Source organism: Sander lucioperca, chromosome 12 (assembly GCF_008315115.2).
Source record: "Sander lucioperca isolate FBNREF2018 chromosome 12, SLUC_FBN_1.2, whole genome shotgun sequence".
NCBI lineage: Eukaryota > Metazoa > Chordata > Actinopteri > Perciformes > Percidae > Sander > Sander lucioperca.
The window spans coordinates 6,237,286-6,264,650 of NC_050184.1; the positions used below are offsets into that span (position 1 = coordinate 6,237,286).

Genomic DNA, 27,365 nt, shown 5'->3' on the forward strand with positions numbered 1-27,365 from the left:
TATTTACTGTAATTAAATTGAAAGACATCTCACAGAGCAACCCATATGACAAAATACTGTACAGTCATCTATAAAATCATATATCATGAACATAAAATATAAAAACATTTTGTTAAACTACCATTTTGGGAAACAGTAGTTTTGGATAAAAGAATCTGCTAAATGAATGGAAACAAACCATCCTAAACATAATCTCCCTTCAATGCACACATACTGAAACCTTATATACAAATGTCTAAAGCTTTCTTTCTGACAAACACACGTCTGGTCTTGCCTTTGGTCATTTCATATGAATGCTTTGAGATGTTGAGGTCAAAATGTCAGCCAAATTAACTGGTAAGAAGCAAAGCAACTGCTATTAAAATTAAACCTTTTCCATGTCCATTCAATGAAGAGATCAATACAACTTTGAAGCAATAATATTGCAAATACGTAATGCAGATATGCAACAGCACATCAAATATTTGACAAATTCCTTAAAGGACTGAGGTCTGAAGAATCAGATGGGTCGGTGTAATTCAATTTCTTCTCACTGGCTGCCGCCTCCATCTTGACGTATTTACGCAGGTATCGGATGGCTGACAGAGCACTTACATTCGCCAGCAGAACTGTGTGATAATACATATTAAAAGTGAGTCATCACGTTACTCGTTACTCGCAAGACCCAACATTGAATTTTTCTATTCCTATAAAGTTCTTGAGGTTGATTTTATTTCAGTGCTTTGTTGATATTACCTCAATATTTACTGAGAGTAATTTTACAGCCTCAGAATAACATTAACAGTCAGTCTTTACAGTCCTTAAAAAGCTGAAATTAACTGATTTCGATATAAAATTCTGTCAGTCTTAAAAAAAATCTTTAAAAAGCAACATTTGCAGTTGTTTTGTCATATTAAAGTACATTAATACTACATATTAACACACATACCAGCCTTCCAGGTATCTCCAACTTGTGGGTTTGCAGTCTTCAGCACCCACGAAGCAAATGCAATACAAACCAGACACATGTCTGACTGTCTGAGAGGCAGGAGGGAGGCATCCAACCCTTCAAAGAAAGTGACAGAGTATTATAGAAAACATCTTGAATCATTAAGTGTGTCACATAAAATGACAATAATCATCCACAGATGAGTCCAGTGAGAGATCAGGGGTATTATATTTGGTACTAACACACCAACAGCTGAGCACACGCCCCAAATAACATGTTTAGACTTCCTGTTCTGTCACTGTGACACGGTCAAATCCCAGTATCTGCACAGATTACTGTTGTGCTATTATATAAGGCTGCTTGATGCTACTAACGTCAAATTATGACTCGAGTGGCCTTAAAGATAATCCTCATGGGCAACTGCTGAACATTAGGTGCTATATCAGTAGCATGCAAGTTATTAACTTACAGCTCAGTTAACTTACAGCTCAGTTGAAGTTTAAGAAGAGGGATTTACATATACAGTACATAAAGACTCCTCAAGTTGAGGTATTTTCATTTTCTTTCACAGCCAAAACAAACTTGAGCGCTCTACTAAGAGCTTAGAGAGGACACTCATTGCGTGAAGTCAAGTTATCACGTACAGCCACTCCTCTTGGTTTTCACTACTAGCCTACGTGCCTTCAGCCCAGTCAGTGTCCTCTGACAGCTGAGGTAATGCCTGGACTGTAACAGCTGACTGAGTGGATAACATATTGTACATTACAACTGTCTACGTGCGAGGAACTGAAACTGCTTAACTGAAAGAGGTTGAATGTGTTATTAAAAAAACACATTCAACCTTATAAAATAAAAATAAACAAGGTTGAAATTCTTTATTATAAAATAAAAAAAGAATTATTTTATAAAATAAAAAATATTTTAAATCCAGCAGTGAAATATGTACAGGTTTGATTAAAAAAAGGTTTTAAAAAAGGATTATTATATGCATTATTAGAGCGAGGGCTATCTGTGTGATAGACCGGCAGCCTCCCTGGTTTCACAAAGATACTGTTCTGTTAGACTGGTCTATACTTAAACCAGTATTTACTTTGTTCTTAGAATCATCTAAATTTAATTCAGAGGTGTTTAACAATCACTAATTCGAGGGCTACATTTACATTGCTATGTTTTGGTTTAAAAACTAATATCTTTTGCTTTGTTTACACCTCGCACTGACACTACGCTGGTGTTTCAGAGCCCCTAAACCGGAGAAATTTGAAAACACTTCTGACCCTGTTTTGGTTTAGAATCTGGGGGGTTGTGTTGCAGTCTCAAAGTTGCAAACGGAGACCTTTCGAAACAGACACTGACGCCAACGTTTCGCCGCCTGATTGGTTCATGACGTCTCGTTCTCTGAGACTAAGCCACTAACATTACCATGGCAACTACCAGCAACGGGTGGAGTATACATGGTGCCTCCTGTTTACCCCGGCACGTGCATGTATACCATGTATAGCCAGTATAAGAGAATGTTGATTAGATATGTCGTTTGGGCGTTAGTTTAAACGGAGATTAGTTATTCTACTGCAGCTAAAAACACTGCACAGAGATCACTTTTGGCTCAAAACTCCACTTAGCACATAGCAATGTAAATGTAGCCTAAAAAGTTGAATTGAACTAAGAACTGAGTTTCCATGGTAACAATCCACATCACCTGTTGACTACTGAATCAAAATATTTTGTGGTTTGCTTACACGGTTTAAAAACATTTAAACATCTGATATTCTTTCACTTATAACTGCATAAAACATAATTCACATGGTTCCAATACATGTTAATCTCTGCAACGTGTTGTTTAAGATTTGTAAAAATTATGAATTTAAAATAGCTCTGAAGTCTGACTATCTTTGTAAAATCAGACCGTGGGGGTCAGCACCTTTGGGTCTGCCTTATCTTGCCCAGTGCATACTAGGATAGGCTTCATAAGGAATATTGGGTATAAAGAATGGATGAATGCACAATTTAACAGAGACTTGGTCTGGCGATGGTAAATCAGCCATTTTTAGTGAACTGTGTCCAGTAGACTGCTTCTTCATTAGTATCCCTAGGTGTATGGGCAGAAGGGGCGGAGTGGCTATGGTGTATAAGAATCAGTTTAAAGTACAGACACTTTCTTTTGGAAGCTATTCTACATTTGAATTTCAGACTGTGAAAATTGAATCAGTAAATAATCTCCTAGTCTCTGTCTTGGAATATAGGACTCCCAAGCAAGAGAAAAGCTTTTTAACGTAGTTCTCCGACCTCTTCTCTCATGTTGTTCCTTTAATGATAGACTGTTGATTTTAGGTGATTTTAATATTCACGTATGTTGTCCAGGTAAACCCATGGCAAACTGATACATATCATGGATACGTTTGGCCTTTTTCAGCATATTAACAAGACCACTCATTTATGGGCAAACTCTTGAGCTTATTATGTCCTATGGGTTCTCTATTGATAAACTTGATGATGAGGATGCATATTTTTCCGACAATAAGCCTATTGTATTCAATGCCACCTTATGCAGTCCTCTGTGTATTGCCAAAACCCCTGGTCACGACTCCCGTTACATAAACTCTCACTGCAGTTCAGTTTGCTGAAGCCTATCAAAGAAATGTTATCACAGACTCAATTTCCAATATTTTTCTGAGATAATCATTAAACACTCTCACAGACCTAAAGTCCTGTTCAGCACAATAACTTCTGCTCTCAATCCCCGTACCTCCCATGCTGTTGAACCATCCACAGACATTTGTGAGAAGTTCCTGAAATTTTTTACAGAAACAATTGAGACCATTAGATCTCAGTTCTGTCCTCCTCCCCCTGACAACCAGCCATATGGCTCGGGGGGGCCTGTCCACCTTTTATCAATTTGAACCGGTTTCATTGTCTGGGTTGGGGAACATAGTTATGCATATGGAATCTACTACCTCCCCCCATGATGTTGTGCCCTCACATATTATAAAGGATACATTTCATATAATTGACCATATCATAAATTCCTGTTTAGCCACTGGCACTGTCCCTGCATGTTTTAAACATGCAACTGTTCAGCCACTCTTAAAGAATCATAACCTTGATGTCAAATATTTAAACAACTTCCGGCCCATCTCAAAACTGCCATTCATTTAAAAAATATTGGAAAGAATTGTCCTGTTACAACTACAACCTTTTTTAGATACCAATGAGATCCTTGACCGATTTAAATCCGTGTTCAAAGCCTGTCACAGCACGGAAACAGCTCTGTTAAAAGTGACAAACATTATTAGAAAATAAAACATCTGTCATTTCTACGCTGATGACTCACATCTGTATCTGCCGCTGAAATCTAGGGACTCCCTACAGCCGCTCCTAAATTGTCTCGAAGAAATTAAAGGTTGGCTGGCAAACAACTTCCTTCAGCTGAACGACAACAAAACTAAAATAATTATCTTCGGCCAAAAGTCAACTCACCCCATATGTAAAGTCACATGCAAAAAATCTTGGTATCATATTTAACTCCGAACTCTGTCTCGACAAACAAATCAGCTCTGTTGTTAAAAATAGTTACTATCAGTTAAGAACCATTTCCAAACTCAAGCCAATTCTATCCTTTCATGATATGGAAAAAGTAATTCATGCCTTCATTACATCCAGGCTGGATGCAATTCCCTTTATTTCGGCCTTTCCCAGTCTTCATTAAGTCACCTACAGATGGTCCAAAATGCAGCTGCAAGGATGCTGACTGGTACTAAAAAATGTGAGCACATCACCTCCAGTGCTAGCCTCTGTTCTATGGCTCCCCGTTGACTTTAGAATCCAGTTTAAGACCCTGTTGATTGCCTTCAAGGCTCTCAATGGTCAGGCACCATCTTATATCACAGCTCTTATTCAAAGGCACTCAGTCTCTTAGAGCTGAGGACAAATCTCTCCTCTATGTCCCCCCATCACGAGCCTTTGCAGTTGCTGCTCCACGACTGTGGAATGCAGCTGCCTTTAGATATCAGATGTGCTCCCTCCATTTCTGTTTTTAAATCTAGGCTAAAGACACATTTTTACTCTCTGGCCTGTTTAACACACTAATCGCTCATTCTGTTAGGTCTATAATTCTGTATTTCTAAATTGCTGCTTGTTGCTATTGGGATGCTTTTTTGTATGTGTGTTTTGTGTTTTTATTTTTACATTTCAATATTTTTATACAGCAGCTTGGTACTTTGTGCAGCACTTTGGTCAGCTTAAGCTGTGTTTAAATGTGCTATAGAAATAAACTTTACTTACTTACAACCAGCATTTTATGTTTCTTAACTGCTCATGAAGACGACAAAAAAGCATTGCACTACTATAAGAATATTGGACGCACAATGGATAGTTAAAATCAGTGCAGTAGAACCAGAGATATCGTCATTATTCCACACATTCTTCTTCCTTGTCAAAACCTGGCGCCTAGAATGCATCCCAAATCGCTGACAGTTCGGTCTTCAGCCCCAACCGACTCAATTGACATCACACAATTTATCAGATTTCGTGCAGTTCTTTCTGGAGACACAAAAGGCTTTATAAAACTTTTTTTTTTTTTTTTTTACATATGCAGTAGAACTCATTAACATCTGTAAATAGACTTTGATGTGTAAAATTGGTGCAGTTCCCTTTAATGGGTTTGAGCGTGATAGCAAATGTAAATAAGATCTTGTAGATGGTGCTACAGTAGATTACATTTTAATCATAGACTGTCCCTTTTCTTTTACCTTTATTTCATGAAGTTTCTTGGAGTAAAATCTTGAGAATTTTCGGTTTTAATGTGTACCAAAGAGAAACGTCTCAGATTTAATTAGAAGATAGCATTGCTGAGCCTCATAATTGATAAAGTTTGCTCTAAATGGAATATGTGTGTTGTACAAACACACTAACAGCCCTGCTTTGTGATAGACAATAAAGGTTTTCTGAATTGATCGGGATCTGAACCAGGTGTCATCACACCACTCAAAATTGATCCTGTATGAAGATATTTCTACTTTAAATCCATTAAAGGACTTATTTGAATAACTAACAACACATGTTAAAACATAATTGTTATTCATAATGACACATCATCTTGTTCATTGTGTGAAATTGGACTTACTTGGATTTGAAACAGCTGTCTCTAAGTCCTCGTATCTGAAAGGCTGCTGTGCTATTTGTGTGTAGATCCTGTCCTCCAGGTGGTACAAAAGTGGATCAGGAAACATCACGTCTTGATTTCCTAGAGCATTTATAGGATGAACTGTCCTTGCAAGGGATCTGCCACTTTGCCTCACAGGTCCATGAAACAGAGGGTTCTTGAGAGTCTGCTTCTGGACTGTAGATCCAGTCAAACTAATATTTCTGAAGGAGAGTGTGGTTTTCCAAAATAGTCTGAGGTCGCCATCTGTGAAGAAATTCTCATATATGTCTGTAGAACTCTGAGATGCGCTTGATGTACGGCTGAACCTGGTCACTACCCTCACAGGACTGTAGCTATCTTCTTCATCAGATTCAACAGAAGAATCATCAGAAGAAGAGGATGCAAAGAAGTGATCATAAACCTCAGGGAACTGTAGATTTCTATTAGCTGAGCGAGAGTAGGAAAAGATAGGAACCTGCTTGTCTTTGGTCTGATCGTCGGCTTTGATGAGAGGGTAGAAGAAGCTTTCTGTATCAAACTCTGAGAAAAAATGATCATAAGTTTCAGGGACAGAATTTCCATCAGTGTAGCAGGTGGTTAAGCTATCTCTTGCTGAGTGGCTGGGAATTGATTGCTTTCCACCAAAGAGATACTGAAATATATCTGTGAGAGAGATTCTGTAGCGGTCTGTTGAAAATGAAGCTAAAGAGTCCACGTCTTTGTCATGCTCAGGCATGTGTCCATCAGTAAAATACTCTATTTTTTGTATTTGTCCTTGGTCTAAGGTTTCTAAAGTTTGGCCTTTCCTAGTGTATCTGAAAGATTCCAGGGCATGTAGATTGTGCACGCTCACATTCTTAGAAATCTTTCTGAGGCACGTTTGAGCACCTCCAGGGAGGACAGGTTGAGAAATATCCCTAACAGATGTTGACATCATATTCTCAGGGTAAATATCAGCACCTAAACTCCTCCACATAGCACCTATTGAAGAGGAAGAATCAACTGACATGACAGAACCTGAACTAGATTCTACATAATTAGGATCACTGGACGTGTCTTCATTGGTTTGTTCAGACTTGGACTCATCTAGTTGAGTAAAAACACCTGAATTCGTCATAGCAAACATGTTGGTCTCCTCACTTTCCTGTAAAGGTGGGAGAAGGTTGGGTGGAGCAGCTTTGCTGATCATTCGCAAACCCAGAATATCATTTATTGTCAGCTTCTCCATCTCACTCCAAAAAGAAGACATAGCGAAGACTGAATATTTTGAATCTGGTGCCTTTTCAGGTTCACATTCTTCTTTATATGCTGTAATGATGTCTTCTGCTTTGACTGCTAAATCACATTTTGAATCTGTTGCGTCATTTGACACAGGCTGGCTTTTGGATTCAGATGTGCCATCTCTTTCCTCATGTTTTGCCAGTATTAGTGACGTTTCTTCTGCTTGATTTATAGGGTAATTTTGATTGACAGATAAACAAGAACTTCCTGACATGTCTGAGAGTGACGAGGCAGATTCTGTGTCCAGAGTGCAGCAGGATGATGCTGGTGTAATATATGAAGGACTTGTGAGTAAGTCCTCAGACATGGGCGATTTGGTTTCTATCTGACTTTTGCCCGTTAGATTAATTTCACCAGATAGAAAGGGATTCCCACTTTGAAAAGCCATTGTTTGTGATGCTGCTAATTCAGTTCTCTCATCTGTTGTGTTTTTCTTTGACAAAACATCAAATTTGGATAATGTCTGAAGCACCAGAGGATGTTCTGTTTGCTGTGCTGTAATATTTATATCTAAACTGGAAGGCCTTTTAACCAGACAATGTTTATCAGGCAATGCATTGCTGGTATGTAATGTTAATTTAGCACAGCCCACTTGACTGGAAATCTCCTCCATGAATGGACAGGCTCTAGTTTTGAATTGCTTGGGTTTTGAGTTGCGAGTCTCAGAACTGCTTGCAGACAGAGGAAAATGAGTCTTTTCCAGTGGAGATCTATATTGGTCCCTGTCTTGACAGTCAATTTCCAGCTGTTGTTGGGGCTCAGCCTCTCTTTGACACAGTGCGTGGTTGTCTCTGCCACAATTTCCAGCCTCTACAGCCAGGACCGACTTAGCAGCGGATAGTTTGTCATTTTGGCTGACTTCCATTGCGGGATCATATGAATCTGCACTTGGTAAAATAGATTCTGGATTTTGATCATTTTTGCAACAAATGATAGAATGATTCATTTTTTCAGACTGCTGGAGGCTCCCTGCATGAGTGTCCTTTCTTCCGCAGTTTGCCATTTCTGTGGCCAGGTCTGATTGATCAATTACAGCATCAGTAATTGAAACTGGCAACCCAGTGGATTCTTCTACATGTAATCTGCTGCATGGCTGTAAATTTGTTGCCACAATACCACCATTGTTTGGTGCTGACATTGCGCTGTTATCAGTTTGACTCAGCGGGGTTAATGACCCATCATTAGTTGCATTATTTTCAGCCGAGCCTGTTGCTTTACACCTTCCCTTTCTGACTATGCTCTCTGGTAAATATTTGTATTGACTGTCACTTGGAGGACTGTAGTGAGAAAGATAATTTACTTTGATCTCCTTAGCAGATAGCTTCACTGGGAGATTGCTGGTCGCTGAATATGTAGTTAAAGAGGACATACATTTTTGTTGTTGTTCGTTTAAATAGGATACATTAATATCCTCAAATAAACACAGACCAGTTCCTCCTCTCCATGCATGTTGTTCTTCCTCTGAGTCACTCTGCTTGACTAAAACCTGCCTCTCATGCACACTCTCAGCTGGCTCAAAACTGAGTCGTCTCTTCTTCCTTCTCTTTCTTTTGATAGAGGCAGTTGGAGATGATTCTTGGCTCGCCGTTTTGTTTGTGCATGATGTGTCTGACTGTAATATATCAGGGTTTTGATCTTCCTTTCTTTTAACATGCGTCACCATTTCTAGATTACTCAGTGAATCTGTGCTAAAATCTTTACACTGCTTAACATAATCCAGAGGTGTGCACATTTCCACCTTCATCACTTTGTCAGTGTGAGGTGTTGTTTCTGAGCCAACAGCCCCCTCCAGTGAGTCTTGAGACTGACTGAACGGTGTGGTCTCATTTACTCTGGTTTCTGTGCAGGCTTCCTCTCTGATAAAAAACCTTGTTTCAGGGTAAGCTGATGTATTAGTCTTGAGCACTAAGTTACTGGCTGCAGGTTCAGGGGAAATGTTGGAACCAGGTATGTTTTTTTTCATTGCGTTTATGTTGCTGATGGTGTCGACAGGCTCCGCGGTCTCTTTGCCAACTGCTGTTTCACCGCTGGCAGGCAGAGAGTTTAATTTGGGGATGTTCTTTGGCAAAGAACTGCTGCTGGCTTGTTGCCCATCACTACACCGCTCCTCCTCCAGTATTGCCTCTCTGTTTTTTCCATTTCTCACTTGGCTTGGCTCAGTAAGCCTCTCAGCCTCTGGAAGATCTTTCAGCGTTTCAAAGAATATATTGACAGACTGCAGGTGTATATCCTCCTCACTGCCCGAGAGCACGCTCTCCATTCCACCTACGACGTGTTTGCTGCGGTAACACTCCACAGGAGAACCCTCACAGTCTGGGGGGCCATCGATGGGGCGGTCAGCCTCTGAAAAGCCTGCTGTTAGGTCAGCTTTCTTAACCCTCTTAGCGTGAATGGACCTTGTATCATCAATGTCACTCATCCCCGAATCATCCACAACTGCTAATGAAGGAGGAAGCAGGTTACACTCCTCACACTCCGCAAAGAAGCACTCCCAGTCACGGTCACAGATCTCCACACTGAATTCAAAGTCTTCCATTTTGACTTAGAGGTTGCAATATAACCTGGAAAATCAATCAAAAGAGCAATATTTAAAAAGTAATCTCTGGTAAAAGTATTTGCGTCTCTTTCAGGTACTTTTAGCATCATAAATGTAAAGCTCTTTTCAGAATAAACGCTAAAGAAACATATTGCAAGCGTGAATACCAAAAACCTAAGAAGCCACAAGATAACTAAATCAACAGACTAATAAATCTACATGTATTTCTGCAATTAAGAAAAAGCACAAACATGCAGATTTTATTTTATTTATATTAGGGCTGTCAGCATTTTTTTTTTTTTTTTTTTAAATCACATGACGCCATTTATTAATTTATTTTACACTTCACTCGCGTCGTACCTAACAACGCCCCTTAGCTATTCTAAAATCACTAGAATCTAGCTCGGCTACTATTTTGACCCTTTGCCGCACTTATTTACTTATTTACTTATCATCAAGCTGCCGAACTTCCTCGTAACACATCCTGCTGCTGCAGGCATGATGGAGAAAGACAGCAGCAGCACAATTCTGAATGGCGCTTTTTATTTTCCAAAACTCCCGGACGGCTCAGTAGACAAGTCGAAAGCCATATGCACATTGTGTAAAGCCGAATTAAAATATCACCGAAGCACGTCAAGCTTGAGCTACCACCTACGAGCTAAGCATAGTAGTACAGTTAACGTGACTCAGGTTGATGCTAGTGGGCTCAGGCAAAGCACTATTTTGGAGAGTGCTACTTGCCAACCTGTGGATGAACCAAATCCAAAAAAATACTACAGCTCTTGCAAAATGGGTGGCAACTAACTGCAGACCTGTCAGCATCGTAGAAGACTCGGGTCTTAAAGACACACTACGGTTGGCATGTTCTGAATTGTGCAATAATGACAGATTCACACATTTTTCTTTTGTTTACAGTAAATAAATAATAAACAAATACAAATCTTAAAGTCAAGTTCAAAAAGCAACTTTCTTTGCATTCATTTGATTCCCAATCAAGATACACTGGTAAGAATTGCTTTACATTGTTAATATGTACTTTTTTTTTTTAACAGTTCTGAAATGCAAAATAATAGAATTTTAATCATGTGATAAAACATGCGATTAATTGCAATTAACTATAGAAATTCAGCGATTAATCGCGATTAAGAAAAAATTAATCATTTGACAGCCCTAATTTATATATTTAAATACAACAACAACAACAACTTGTTATTATATTTCTAGCAAAATGATCTAATCTGATAATATAAATATCTTTAGGTCAGCAACAGAAAACTAGCCAATAAGCTGAAAATAGAATTTGTTAAATAGAATTAAAATATCTAGAAGTATAGCAACTAGCAAGTATTTTCTCTGTACGTCTGTCTGCCTATGTACTTGTACATACATGCAGGTTTCCTACCTGTCCTGCTTCAGCTTTGACCCTGGTCTACAGGAGATGAAGGTCTAGGAAGTCTGCCGTCTCAGCAGCACTATGTTGCGTGTCCTCTGGTGAGTCCCATGATTTGATAAATATAGAGCACCGCTTCTGATCACGTAGTAGACGTAACGTTCTAACAGCAGCCATCTCCAACAGAGGCATAACGTTTCAGAACTTTAAATAGACTCTCCACTAGGAAACTGCTTAACTGGATACTTTGGATATTTTGGATGATACTATTGTTTGATTTGGTACATACGTATGTATAGCTGAAATCTGTAATACAACTGATCTAGGTGATATTTATTTGTTTTAGGTCTTTTTTTTATTTTATTAGTTCTATATCTGCTGGTTCCAACAACAGTCAGGTCCTCAGCAGATATGAGGGTCATGTGAAGTGTGTGTCAGTCAGCTGATACCTCACTGCTATGATGTCATGGGGTGACAGGGGATCTGAATGTTTCGCTGCAGGAGGCCAGAACGATCAGGGGATGAGACTGGAGCTGCATCACGTGAGACTCATTTGATTGACCTTAACCTAAATGACAGAAATTTTTAACGAAATCATATTAACTTCATTTGAGATAGTTCTACTTTCATAAAACTCTCATAATGGATTTATAAGTTGTAATTCTTAGTCCCCCTTCAGTCCAATTTATTTATTTAATCCTCACTTTACTTTGAGATTTGACCGTCAATGATGTAGGAGTCTGACACCAGAAGGGTGTTTTCACATTCATCTGCTGAAGGGGAAGGGTTTCTCTGTTCTCTTTTTAAGAGTTTAACACGTGTACATACGAGCATAATTAGTGTAACAGAAGTGTAATGTTGAAACTTGTCAAGCCGTTAAAACTTTATGGAAATTGAACCTGCGCAATACTCTGTAGGAGTTTGATGACAGCGGACACTGGCACTGTATGTTACCACTTCTCCCTTGAGCCGATTTTGTGTTTCCTTGTGTCTCTTTCTGCACTCTAGAAACCTACTTTTCTACAAAGTTATATTATCGGATATCTACTTTGTAGCTTTTTCGTGTTTTCTGAACGGATTGTACGGATGTTTTTTATCCTACCTGTTGTTGCTGGCAACTTCCTCATACACCATGGCGTATACACAAGCCGTTTCATCAGAGCTTCCTCATGGGTCGGTTCTCGGCCCCACTCTGTTCACCCTCTAAACTCTTCCCCTTGGTCACATCATCAGCCAGCATGGAATATCATTCCATTGCTACGCCGCTGACACTCAGCTATATATAAAAACCGACCCCATCTCATCTGACTCTTTCAAGAAGGGCCAAAAACCTACCTTTTTAAGCAGGCAGTCTCATAAATTTTTATTTCTTTGCTTCTATTTGTAACCTGTTTTTAATCTTGTTTTAGTCTGTAGCATATTGGGATTGATTTTAACAATGAAAAGTGCTCTACAAATAAAATGTATTATTATCATTATTAAAAACGTTCAAAATAAAAGATTTTGGAACTTGTTACGACTCATTTCTTATAGTAAACTATCTGGTCTGCAACTGTAAATATTAGTATGCCATTAACAAAGCTGTCATCCACTGCAGTAAAAAACGGCGACAGTAACTCAGTGCATCGGTGGTTCGTCGGTTAAAGTCCCCATATGGACGGAGTGTGGACTGGTAGCTGGAGAGGTGCTAGGTGCCCCGGTGTCTTTGAGCAAGGCACCGAACCCCCAACTGCTTGGAACGTGACTATGTGGCAGCCCCAAAAACAACAATAGTGTAAAAATGTAATCCTCCATTGGTGGATTAATGAAGTGCTTATTCCTTTCTTTCTTAGAAATCTGGAACTGTAAATGTTTAGAAGTTGTTAAATAATGGATTTTGGCTTAGACGCCCTGCAGCTCTCCTCCACAAGGTTAGTGGTCCATCTGATAAGTCTTCCCAAGGAAAGTTAAAATAAAAAGACAACGCAACCTATGCCAGAGGATATACACCACTCAAATGTATTTTTTCCCCCCCAATCTGGCAACCCAAACATTTGTTATTAATGCATTAATACTAATCTATAAACTGTAAATAAAAATAAATAAATAATTATTTACTCTCCAAGCTATTAGTTCAGCCTCTAAACCCTTTTTAAAATATGCCAGCAACCAAAGGTCTAATGTATAACAGAATATGTCAAGCAAATTAGTTGCCTTTTGGAGTATGAACTTCTATGATCAAAGGTTCCATGTTTTTTTAACTATGCGTTGCTGCAGGTTTTGACTTCTTGTCTTGTTATATTTGTGATTTTTTTCCTCCTCTGCCTGATTTGAATTTTATAGATGGAATTTTAAGTGGATCTATCTTCCTAATTACATTTACTTTGTGATTACAATTCAACTTTAAATTTACAAATTAACATTCTGGTTTGCATTAGGAGACACTTAAACTCTTGGGTAGCTAAAATTATGGCACAGATGTCAGGCTAAAACCAGGGCTTATTTTTTGCTTGAATGTGAAATCAATCATTAGGGAGGGCGGATTATCTGAGGAGGGTTTGAGCCTTTGTTTACAGCTATCAGTAAGACTTAGTAAGGACAATGTGATTACAGGGCCATCCTTGCTTTAAAAATGTCACTGACACTAAAAGATACAAAGATAACCTATCAGTCCTGATCTCATTATCAACTGTTAAACTATACTTAACAGATGCCTAATGTGCCTTAATTGCAGTTGAATGTATTGATTACCGATGATGGGTTCTTATTGGTAATTTAGAACAAACTTTAGACTCACATCGCTGTTTTCTTAATTAGCTATATACAGTGGTACATTTGGTAGATTCTTCACAATAAAAGTCTCAATTTTGCAGCATGTCAAGCTATTGGTATCGCAGAAATTAAGTGATTAAATTTGGGAAATTCTTGCATTTGTAAAGACACACCCATATTTGCCTTTACATTGTCACTCTACTTTTAAAATTTGCATCTCACACTTTCACAGGCTGCTAATTTTCATCACTATAGATATGAGAAAACAGACGTAATTAGCCAAACCACAGCCTGGGCTATGTGCCCAAGAGGGCTCTCTCAATTCATCAGCTGTGATAAAGGGAGACAAGCCAAGGCCTGCGTGGCTACTGCACCTGGGGCAGCGGGCCGTTTTGAGTGGGATTCTGTTTCCATCAACAGGATTAAGCTCTTATGAGTCAATTCTTGGAGTTAAGATTGGAATCTGTTTGGGCTATTTCACGGTGGCTAAAGCGACAGAATTTCACCCTAATTGTTTACCATGTCAGCCCCGGCAATTCAGCGTCAATTAAACAAAGCCCAGTTAACGGACACATTCAGCACCAGCTCAGTGACAACTGAGGGGAGTTTGTGTTTGGTCTCCATACCAAGCATCCTTGGTTGGTGGCATCTTATGTGTCAAACAGGGGTGCAAAGTCTTAATTATGGCAAAGTAAAGGGTAGAAAAACAACAGAAAACAGTAGACAAAGATTCCTTTTTTTGGAACTTTGTAGAGTGTTTAAAAGGCATTCAGGCTTTTTAGTAATTTACAAATGCCACACATTTGATTTAGCCTCTCTAGGGCTTAACTGCTTGAATAGTTAGGAAAGAGTTTAAAAACAATGTGAAACAATGGGAGGAAATAAGTTCTATTACACAACATCAAAGTGTAAAAGAGTGAACTAATGATTAAAAACTAGACTGAGTTTAACAATATATTAGTAATCACACTCCATCTTAGTTAGTAGGCATTGTTTGAGAAGTAGAGTTAAAAGGATGTGACACAGCTTCTGCAATGTCTATTTTTCAGTGAAAATGAGCTGCAGTATCAGAGACTAAATGGTGTGACATGGAGGGAGAAAAGTGTGTTCATCACATGGAAATATAATTCAAACACATTGCATTTCAACATTTAAAAATGGGGAAATTAAAGCTATAGTGCGTAGTTTCTGTCGCCCCCATGGGGAATTCTGAGTAATGACAACAACACTATCGAAGCATCCACATGATGCAAGCCTTGGTGATCGCACCCCCACCCCTCCTCCACACAGTTGCTAACACAGAGAAATAAAAAAACACTTCAGAAGAGGTACTTATCTCGTAATTGTTACGTCTTCTTTGTCTCCAAAGCTGAACGCTGTAACTGACATTCATTAATATAAAAAAGTTGCGCACTATAGCTTTAAGCTCTTAATTTCCCTTCTTTGAATATGATAAATGAATCCCTGCACATTAGCCTACTAAACAAGTGATTTGCAATCTGATCATAAGGTGGGTGATCTATGACCAACTTGGTAATGAAATACTAGGCTAATACTAACACAACTACTGGTATATTTTGGTTGTTTTCCTTTTTAATCAGATCTGTTATGAGTTGAAAGAGTTGAGACAAAACGCACTTTTCTTCCAGCAACACGTTGCATGCACAGGCCTGATTGCTTTTGCACGAGTAGAGTGCCCCTAAATGTGGCAATCGACTGTTTCACAATACCAGGAACTATTCTAGTCCCATATTTAAAATGGTCGCACCTGTGGCCTACTGGTTTATCCTCACAATGAATCAACTCAGCGCCTGCAGGCACTCAGGAGGATTATGCATCGTGACAATGGTGATATCAGGCGCACTAACAAAACGTTAATGCTCACCTCAAATCGGCAACACAGCAGTATCAGTGCTCGAGCTGTTTGAGGGTCATGATGTCAACATCCACCAAGTCGACCCTGCAGAATTTAGACTGCACCTCCTGGCTACTGTAATATTACTAGTGCGCCCTTTTTTTAAATAAAAAATAACCCAGGTCGGTTCATTTTTCCTGATCACTGACACAGGCCTCGTTACAGCGCTGTTAACGTTAATGGAGGGCATGAGCCTGGTTGCAATGTAAGAAATTGCCTCGTGTAATACAACACTATGTTGCATAACATTTGACCAGGAACAGCAAACACATTATACACATATGCTTAGGGTCGCTAGTCTGTAAAAATTTAAAAAAAAAATTGAACTCACTGAGTTGTTACTGTGCTTGTTCCCCGTGGGACGACCTCAATAACTCCGATGCAGGAGTGCAGTATCTCCTGTCAAACACAAGATGGCGACCACCGCCAACCAAACCGAGTACGCCACTTTAAGCTCCACTGGTGTCTTTCAAGCATATTTAAAATGTAATGAAATTAGGTCTGTCACTTCCGGAAGAAGTTATATAACACTGTAAAATACGCAATCAGAAAGAAAAATCATGTAATTTAAACGTTATTAGCAACGAGTATCAAGTAAAGGTACTCACAGCAGAATGGCCCCCGTCAGTGTGGAGTATCATTTGTGCATTAGGCTAATATGTTGCACCCGGTCAAGGTGGAGCTAATTTGACCGACTTCACATTAAATACGTGTTTTTACTCTTTTTTGCAATGCATCATATTTTATAAGCTCATCAATGTTTTCTTTAGGTAAAATCTTAAATCCAGTCGAAGCCGTGACGTAAACACACACGTGTTTTCACTAATTTGTCTGATTAGACTTAGGCTATTTTAATTTATTTGTGAAAGAGTGCAGACTGTGTATGCTTGACTCCCCTCATAGTTTACCTTTACCAGTGCATGCACTTTAGTGAGCTTCATTAATTCTACTATAGTTCCACCCAGCTTTGACCTGATCAGCCAAAGACACTTGTGGCGCGCAGGGCTTTCAATCTACAAAGAAACTATCAGCCTAGCCTATGTGTAACAGTCAGATAAATGAAGTGGAGTGAAAATTATAGTAGAAGGTTATACGTAGCATAAAATGGTAGTGAGTAAAGTCAGTTGCCTATCTAAAAATTGTATCTACTCAGGTACAGTACTTACATAAGTAGCTACATTTCACTGCTGTAAATAGGGGAACCTAGGCTTCTTTTTCTGCAGTGTGTGACTCAAATGCAGACTGAGGAATGCATGTATTCCTCAATTTAAAAAGGACCCAATAAAATCATAATTCATTGTACAATGTTTTGTCCATATAAATAAAAACAAATGCATAATTCTCTTAAAGCAACAATTTTTTGGCAAATCACATTTCTATTTCATTTCCATAACCTACTAATTTCTACAGTTTAAGGCAGGCCATGTAATGTTATAGGCTGTAATGTAATGTATATACTGATTTAAAATGTAGTAATGCCATCTGTGCCAAAATCAAATGTACAATATAATACATTTGATACAATATAGCTGGATCATTTCATTGACATACAGCTTTTGTGTCTGCTCCAGTTCAATCTCTATGCAGCAATGAGCCAACACCGCAGTTAACTTCTTGGTAGATTTCCTGGTATATGTTCAGGAATAAAGATCATGTCTGTGCATTACATTACACATTTAAACTGAAATGATAAAAACTATTTTCCTAAAATCCTCATGCTGTGTGTTTGTCTATAATCTTTCTACTCTCTCTGCATATCGTTTTTGATAGGAAACTGGCCACACTTGCTCAGGAACTATAAGGTATATTAAAACTTACAGCTGCACAAAGTATTCTTTCTTTAGTCATCTTTAGCTGCATTCACAAATCCAATTATTGAGTCTATTGGCTCAATCTCAATTGCTTCCTTCCCACTCACTATGACAACAACCACAGCATTACATATTAGCTGGTGTCCTATTTTTAGACCTCCGCATACCCAGACCAATTCTTCTTTCAGTTTCCAGCAGTAAGGCAGTCTGACTCTTTGCACATAAAACAATTTAGCTCATTTTCATCACTTCTTTCCTTGAAGTGAAACAGCTGAAGTGATTGTAAAGTGAGTCGACTGATACTTTCACATTAGTGAAGCTGAACAGTGCACAATTAAGGCAGCAGACACGTGACATCAGCTATGTGCCCGAGGTGTGGGGTGACCCTGGCTGACTCTGTGTTCTCTGTCTGTCCTGACCACATACAGCCCTGCAGGCCTCATCAGCTGGGTTTTGATGCTATAGTGACAATATTAATATTTGAATCAAAGTTAAGTCCAACATGCATTAGCCCTTATCAGTTGTTCATCTCCCTTCCTTTGCCCCTGACCTCTTCCTGATTATGAAATATTGTTCATTATCAATTTTTTGTGAATCACGTCTACATTTTTCCCAAATGTGATTATTAAGCTCTGATATCTGCACAACTGACATGAACTATTCCTAACAGATGTATGAAAGAATCCCTCATCTTTTCAAACAGGACATAATCATCATCTTGCAAACAGACTAAATTATCTTTCAGAAAAGAAATTTGAAGACCTGAACCTTTCCATATGTAATAATCATTTCCCGTATTAATCTATTATTTTCTCTGCTCCTGCAACAATTCTACCACAGGGTTTGTAAAAAATGTCATCCAATCTAAATAAAAAAAGTTTCAAAGTAGCTTTAAGCCTCCTACTTAGCATGTTCATTTATGTGTTCATGTCTACCATTGGGCTTATTTCCAGTTTCATTCAGTGAGGCTTGAATTGAATGAAAAGTTGTTGTTTCTTTCACCCTGGCAGGTTTGTGTCCACTTTCCTTACCAATACCCTTTCTTCCTTGTCTCTGCTTTTCTGCAGACAGACTCCTATGAAGCTGTTTACTCTGGGTTAACCATACGGCGAGCCATGTGAGGAATCATTCTTCTCTCGGTGGACTCGATGGGTTAATAAGTTATCTAAGGACAAAGAGCTGACAAGCTCACCACCACAAACCAAGCGATGGCCTTCCTTCCTTTGGCCCGGGTCACCGGGGGTTATCAGTGACAGGGAAACAATAGGAAGTGGTTAGGGGAAACAGAGCTGTCAATCCATCGCTTTCATCACACGTGATACACTCAGGGTCCTGTGATGTCACCACCTTTACCAGCGTGTCACATAGCATGAAACAGCCCTTTGACCTCCCATCTATTATTACTACTGCTCACTGTCTGAGGCTGACAACAACTATGGCCTGACGCGACCTGTGCAGACACCAATACATGTTAAAAACTACTGGAAGTGACAGCAAACTTGTTTCTGGCAAAATTATGACTATGCAAATATTTGCAGAGCTAGTACACAAGTCAAGAAGGTGCAAAAACTAAAGTAAATGAAAAGAAAATCAAAGCATCAGCACACGTACATCCATTTCTTTTCATGTTTGACAGTTTGGATCATGATTATCAGGTCTTACAGTATTTGAACTTATGTGCAAACAGCAGCAGTGAAAAGTAACTAAGTACATTCAGTCAAGTAGTGAGCACAAAATTTAGGCACTTGTACTTTCAGTGAGTGTTTATATTCATCAGCTGTAGTAACTTGTTGTTGATTAATGTTACATGTGAGGGGCCTATATATGATGAATTGTTACAAATTAAATAACCCAACAGTATATAAAATATCATAGCTTTACCTTGACCAGCTACAACATTTACATTATGCTACTTAAATATTAATGTATAAACAACAATGATTAAATTATATTATATATAACAATGCACCACACTGTTTTTCTGCACCATGAGTACTTTAAGTACATTTTAATATTAGGCTACTTCTGTATTTTTACCTAAAGTAATGTAATCAATATTTTTTATATTGAAAATGGATGAAATAACTATATGTAATGAGAAAGTGGTCTTTAACCCACAGGGAATTATCACCTGATTGCAGTTCCCCTCAGTGTGAGTATTTTAGTGTCTTTCAGCTCATTGTTTTGGTTTCATGGCCCGCAATGTTACTGTTTTGGTTCACTCCCACGGCTTTCTCAGCAGTAGGCTGCAATTTTCAGCCAGAAAAGCTATAAAAAAACACTGTACACTACCTGCACAACACCAAATGGCACATAAATGAAGTTGGAGGCTTGCTGGTAAACATTGTGGAGCGTTTAACATTTAGAATTAGAGAGTAATTTTTAATGTGAAAATATGAATATTGTTAGCTGTGCAATGACAGTTAGCTGCCAGTGATGAAGGTATCTTATCTACCTATAGCCGTAAGAGATTTTCCGTCTCAGATGTGTTCTCACTTCCTGGAAATACTCTGTTTGGTGTCGGTGAGGTGAGGAGGCAGGACGTTTGTAATTTGGATATAAACAACCAAGTCTCTTGCAGTTCCTTGAATTTGTCTGCCAATTTCGGCATCAGAAATTCCCCAATCTCTTGATCTCTCCGGGGCTCTTTGCGCATGATAGAAACATCATTAACACGCCCATTCGCTCGCTGTGAATTCTCTGGACAATGACCTTCACACATGGGCTTAATCGGACATTACACAAACTTTGTAATAGGGAGCTGGCAGGGTAAAGTCAGTTTAATGTCCAGTCCAACTGATTTGCGTTCCCAAGTAGGCTACAGCTCCGCCTGGTAATGTCTAGATAATTTCAGGTTTGCAGTGCATGTGTAAAATGGGGTTATATTCTCTGGGTTTAAAATTATTTTAATGTAGTTTTTCAGGAGCCAGTTTAGCATCACAAGATATGAAGTAATGGCCTCATAAGTGGCACTGGCACCTCACCCCTTGTAAACATGTTATCTTTAGATTAGGGCTGTAACATGATCATGAAGTCAGTTTTCAGGGTGTATCCTCACCAGTAAGGAAAAGGCGTACTGCACAGGTTGCAACCTTGTCAAAACCAGCCTGTAAATCACAGCCAGAGTGCTCAGCCCTGCAGTGCACACCCTCAGGCCTGGAGTCTACACACAAGTCCAAATTATTGCCTATGCTGTGCCCTGGCTGCCCTCTGGATCTGAGTCAGCCGGCTGTGGTGAGAGTGGGCGTTTTGCTGCTGAGGGCATGGGGCACCCCCCCTGAGTAACCTTAGGCGGAATCGCCATGCAGCATCGTCACTGGGCAGAATGACTGAGAGAGGGCACAAGTCCCTCCCTCTACAGTTAAGATGCAGACACTCCACAACCTATTTGTGGTTTAACAGCCAGATATTCAGCCTCCAAATCTGCACCTTGCTTGCTTTCTGTTGATTTGGATCACCCACCATGTTAAAACGACTCTCCCCTGAAACCACTCAATGCACAAGGTTATCAATGGCTAACAACAGAGCCCCGACAGTGTGGTAAACTAGAGCCTACCTCCCTGGTTTAACCACAGCTGGTTGTTTGTGGCTTGACATTTGTTAATGGTGCGTCACTTCGAGGGTGAATGGCACATTCTTGCGCTGACACTTCAGATGTTTTTAACTCTTTTTCCATTGAGGTCCAGAAGACTGTGGATCAAGTAGGACTGAAAGGCAGCTAAATTAACACAAGCAGTCAGTCAATGCTGGCCTTTGCCTGAGAGTGTGGAATAATTTGCATTGAGGCCGCACCATTCACGTTACAATACTGCAAGTCTCTGACAAGTGCTCCAGTGCTCGTCTGGGTCTCGGGAAGTGCAGCTCTCCAGGAAAAAATACTCTTCATGCCAGAGGCCAAACGAAGAGCTTAGGCTACAAGAGGCAAGTTGAAGCTTATTTGCTTGGTAGTTGCCATAACAGAAAGGGTAATAAGTAGTATTGGCTAATGTGTTCCCCCTGCTCAATGAGGTGCAACAAAAGCAAATGGTCAGAGGTCAGCATTACCAACCTTTTAGAGCTGCAACCCTTTCACACTGCAGAATAATCAACGCCGACTGTTGGGACTGTATGCTCAAATGGTCAGAATGTGTGTAGTCAGGCTTGTGCTGCATTCACACAATGTTGGCAGAATGGGAAGAACAGAAACACGTCATACTTGGGGAAAGTTCACGCATTATTCCAAGATGGTTACCCCACTGCTAGTCTAGTAGTCCCTCCAGATAAACAGCCTAAAGTAGCTACTTTTGTTGTGTACGAATTGCAGCCAAACATTGTATAGCTCATTTTTAAAGCTATAGTGCGCAACTATTTTATATTAATGAACGTCCGTTACATTCAAGCCATTGCCAAATGAGTTGATACAAAGCTAATTAAGCAACAGGTTAAGGCAACGGTTCCCAAACTTTTTAGGCAACGCACCTCACCCCCTTCTACATCCTGACCAGGTTGATGCAACACCCCCAATCTTTTTTTGATCTTTTCTTTTTATGGCCAAACTAAAGTAAGGGGCTTTTGACTTACATTGGCATGCTTTGTGTTCAGGTGGCGACGTAGATAAGAGGGCTTCATACAGCTGTTAGCCAGAACCTCACTGCACACCACACACTGTGGCTTTGGGCAATCTGCATCGCCAGTCCAAGTGAAGCCCAGACCCAAATAAGACAATCATATTTCCTTCATTTTCTTCCAGTCATATGCCCACTCTTGTTGCCTCTTTTCCCTACTTGCCTGGATGATGAGCATATGTCCTCTTGATTTGCCTGTGCTCTCCGATCCTCCTTTTCGGTCTCCCTCATCTCATCTTTCTCTGTCTCCCGCTCAGTTTCATCTCCCAACGCATCTCTCCATTTCTCTCGCCTCCAATTCCAATCCCTGTCTCTCTCTTTCTCACTCCTCTTTCATAACTTATAACTTTAGATGTCCCACCTGACAGTTTCCCTGATTTTAGCCAGTTGTGCATATTTGCATAAATAAACTATTTCAGCTAGTAGGCTAGCTAGTAGGCCTACATAGGTAACGTTAAAGCTAGTAATGTTACGCTACACATACACATACGGAAAAGACAGGCAGGAACTGAAGTGCATTTTGTGTACATTTATTCATTTATTAAAATGTAAGTTTTTAATTTAAAATATATAAAGCTAAGTTTTCAATTTTAGGTTTTTATTTCATGAAAAATCCCACTAAAAAGTATTGGTGTAGTTATTATGCCATTACATTTTTCCTCTCACGCACCCCCTAGAAGCACCTCAAGCACCCCGAGGGGTGCGCGCACCACACTTTGGGAATCGCTGGGTTAAAGCATGGCTGAAAACTCGATTCAGTCAGTCATTGTACAGCTAAGAAAAGACCTAAACATTCAGCAGAAGGAATAAAATTCAAAAAAGAAAGTGACCAACGGCGAAGACAAACACAGATAACCATTGGTGTGGCTTTTCTTGAAAAGACCATCCTGTTTTTTTATCCTCCTTGTGCTCCTTGATTTGATGGGATAAACGCTACTAGCAACTGCGTGGAAGAGGGGTGGGAGTGGTGCGTGATCACCGAATGCTTGCATCATGTGGATGTGCTGACAGTGTTGTTGTCATTACTTAGAATTCCTCATGGGGACGACGGAAATGTTACTGCAGCCATGTTGCCAGAGGTTTGTTGATACTTTGCAGTTCTTTTCATCAAGTGGGCGATATTGTAGCCATCAGAAATGTTTCTCGGAGGAAAACTCAGAGTCACACTCGACTATGATTTGAGAAGTATGATGTTAAAGCAGCGTTGCAACTAACAGAGAAATCATCTAATGGGATCAAGTTGTTTGACGAATAATAAAAAGACATAACAAGAAGAATAAGCATGTTGCATATATACTTGGTGAATACATGGCGAATACATGCCCTTGGTGGGCGGCAGAAGGCCAGGGATAGGGCCGCCACCGCCTCTGGCCATCTCAGACAGCTCACCCACTCCCACCTACCCCAGCACCACCAACAACCCCCTTATTTTATTAATAAAGGGCGTAAAATCTTATAAGGCCTGAGTTTTTCTTCCAGCACTGCACATCTGATGCTCAGGTTGGTTCAGATGTTAGCAATGTTAGCCATGTTGTGTCAACTAATAATGTTAGCAATGTGAGGCGCCCCACTTGGGTCAGAGGGGACGGGGGGAATAAAGGGAAGGTGGTGCATGCTGGCCGCTCTTCCTTGGCCTCCACTTCACCAGCAACATATGTTGTACATTCTGCTACAGTGGCTAGGAGGATGTTTGTATCACATTGGTTAGCTGCCCGCTGCAGCTCGGCGAAGTGCATTACCTGGGCTGTGCGCACACTACCCGGGCTGGGCGCGCTCAACCCGGACTGGGCGTGCACTGGCTAGCAGCTCCATTCATTTGACTGCTAGTGAAGCTGTCTCAACCCACGAGACGGTGGGATGGCATCACTGCGGAAGAATCGCACCTCCCTGACCCGCTCAGTGAGTAATCTTTGGACTCGAAGTTGAACGGCCTTTTTTCTCTGCCTGTGGAACAGACTTGAACATACCATTTCTTTACATCCTCGTTGAAAGTTGGAAGTTCCCAATTTCCAAGTACAATAGGTATGAGTTCGATGAATATCATTCTTTATTTCACTGTTATCTACAGTGTATCGGTTTCATTCCTTAAAATGTTTTTGAATAACTTTTTTGTTAAATGTTTCATAAACCTGAAGGTTTACAGAAACATGCAATAGATGAACTTGTATCACATCCATGACTGAGAACATATAGCGAACATTTAACACACGTCATACATTGCACTACATCATTACACACCAGCCAGGACCAGGATTGAAACCCAGGACTTTGAGGAAATAATGCTAATCACTGACCAACCACACTGCCCAACTGAAGTTAAAACATAAAAAGGGGTCTAAATGTGAGTTGTAAGTCCTCACTTGATATCCGTGATTTCTTTAAACGCTGAAGAAGAGCCAGGAGAAAGAAACACCTGCCAGCTTTTGGCCGTGCATGCCGCTGGTGATGATGTCATTACTCACCATGGCTATCACTGCAAGTTCTCACCTAATCTTGTATGATTGTTAAACCACAGTGGACCGTTATAGTGTTGTAATACTGGTTGACGCCTATGCACCCATGCAAAATGTTCTGGTCTGCACTTCTTCAGCAATCTGTAATCTTAAATGTATGTGTCCGTCAGATCCAGACAAAAATACTTCATGTTGCAAAATCATGGCTCTGTGTTATTTCATAATGGAACAAATTAAATTAACATATCGTCAGTTCTACCATGTGGTGTAATGTTTCCCCACAAACACATTTTTTAAAGAATAATAACACTGGAAAAAAACACAAAGGGTCTCAAGGGTCAAGTATTGTTGTGTGTCCACTTTTGACTCAAAAAGCTGGGGTGATAGTTGGAAGAAAAGGGCCAACAAAGACCATATACTTGAGCAACTCTGTGTACTTCACAATTTTAATCAAACTGCACCGAACATGGCATGCTGGGAGAGAGCCTACCCCCACTGTAGCCTGGGAAAATGCCAGCCTGTCTTGAAAACTTCCAAACAATCACTCCTTCCCCTCCTCTACTCTCACAGCTCCCACTGTGTTGTAATATAACCTTGGAAGGGGGTACCAGGACTGTGAGAGGTTAGTGCTGTCAGTGGGTACATTATAGTGGAAGCTGCTGGACTGCCACACGATATTACTAAATACTAGCTGTCGCTGTGAGGTTGCTGAGGTGAACTGCTTGGTTTTGGCAGGTGGGGAGCCGGGTGGGGCTCAGGCTTTCACAGTAGGTTCTGGTTGATTAAAAGTGGTTCAGCACAGTGGTGACCGGTGGTACCCAACTGCTTGCCATGAGGAAACCAACAGCATCGTATATTACAATGATCAGTTGGGGCTTGTGATCGTTCCCACAACAATCAGAACATGAGACAGAGAGCATGTGGAGACGGAGATTTTAAGGGGTGAGATCTTTTTAATATCATCCCACTGAAAGGATTGAGTCACTCTCTGTCAGCTTTCAGTAGGTTTATGAGCTTATAGCTTCCAAATACTTAGCTTAAAGTAATAGTTAAAGTGCTCATATTATGCTCATTTTCAGGTTCATAATTGTATTTAGAGGTTGTACGAGAATAGGTTTATGTGGTTTAATTTTCAGAAAACACCATATATTTGTTGTACTGCACATTGCTGCAGCTCCTCTTTTCACCCTGTGTTTTGAGCTCTCTATTTTAGCTACAGAGTGAGGCATCTCACTTCTGTACCATCTTTGTTGGGAGTCTAGCTAGTTAGTTGCAGAGTATGAGGGAGTGCCATGCTAGCAGCTAGGCGAGCATTATAACATTTGTTACAAAGTGACGCACGTTCGTCACGAAAGTAAAGGCTGGTCTACAATAGAGCTGTTTGGAGCAGTTTGTGAACAGTGTTTTCTCTGGAAGATGGTAAGTCCCTTTGGGGTGGACTTTGGGCTTTTTCACTTTGTAAACCTATGATGTGCACAAAAAGATATATAACACAATAAAGGAAAGGGGAAAAGCCAAAAAGCATAATATGAGCACTTTAAAGCGTAAATCTCTCGCCAAAATGCAACCTAGGGTCTTTTTGTGAATGTACCCGAGTCAAACTTTCATTTAAAAGCATATTTAGGACGGAAGCATCACTTTTAAGATGTACCGTATTTTCGTTTTTCGGTCAAATGGCCTTTTGAATGGGAGTAATAGGGTCACTTTTATGCTAGCCTCAAAATAGCTATTTTTAAAACACTAAGAAGGCTCAACACAACATGAAACTTTGCTCCAAGTATCACCAGGGTCTCTACACATGAACTCGAGCATTGAGAACATTGTTTGTGTACCCAGAGTTTACCAAAAAGAGAGGTTTTGAACAACTCACCGTAGCTCTTGTTGTTTCCGGCCGCTACCACCTCGGCAGTCAAAACGAGTTGATATCAAAACAAGTAGCCACAGATTTAGTATACCCCTTGTGCACCGGTGTAGTTAAGGTGTAGAGCCCCTGGTGATACTTCGAGCAAAGTTTCATGTTGTGTCGAGCCTTCTTAGTGTTTTAAAAATAGCTATTTTAAGGCTAGCATAAAAGTGCCCCTATTACTCCCATTCAAAAGGCCATTTGACCGAAAAACAAAAATACGGTACATCTTAAAAGTGGCGCTTCCATCCTAAATATGTTTTTAAACAAAAGTGACTCGGGTACATTCACAAAAAGACCCTAGGTTGCATTTTGGCGAGAGTTACGCTTTAAGTTAAGACATTTACATGTTTTACAGTTACCACCTGATTTGTTTGAAAGTCAGTGTCTGGCAGGGTGGGTGGATGTGTTGTGGTCTTCCCGCTAATAGGAGATAGGATAGGAGTTTAAAGATGCCCCTATCAACAGGACAATGTTATTGGTCACTGCCTTTAAAACTGTCACAAATCACTGTTGAAAATTGAGTGATCTGATCTGACACCTCTGTGGTTAAATTGTGGTTAGGTTTAGGCACAGAAAGGGTTAAAATACCTACTTGGTTAAGGTTAGGAAACAATCAGTTGTCATGTTTAAAAGAAACATCAAACGTTGAC

General features: G+C 39.9%; 1 protein-coding gene across 1 annotated transcript in view; it reads right to left on the minus strand.

Annotated features, from left to right (window-relative positions):
- perm1 (PPARGC1 and ESRR induced regulator, muscle 1) overlaps positions 1-11,528 on the minus strand; it is an 11,764-nt gene extending 236 nt beyond the window's left edge. The window contains exons 1-4 of the mRNA XM_031286747.2: positions 11,288-11,528; positions 6,048-9,910; positions 929-1,045; positions 1-608 (exon numbers count right to left, since the gene is read on the minus strand). The exon at positions 1-608 is cut by the window's left edge and continues 236 nt beyond it. Coding sequence (XP_031142607.1) covers positions 457-608; positions 929-1,045; positions 6,048-9,885 — 4,107 coding nt within the window. The 5' untranslated portion in view covers positions 9,886-9,910; positions 11,288-11,528 and the 3' untranslated portion in view covers positions 1-456. The remainder of the gene's footprint in view (positions 609-928; positions 1,046-6,047; positions 9,911-11,287) is intronic.
- Positions 11,529-27,365: the final 15,837 nt, after the last annotated feature.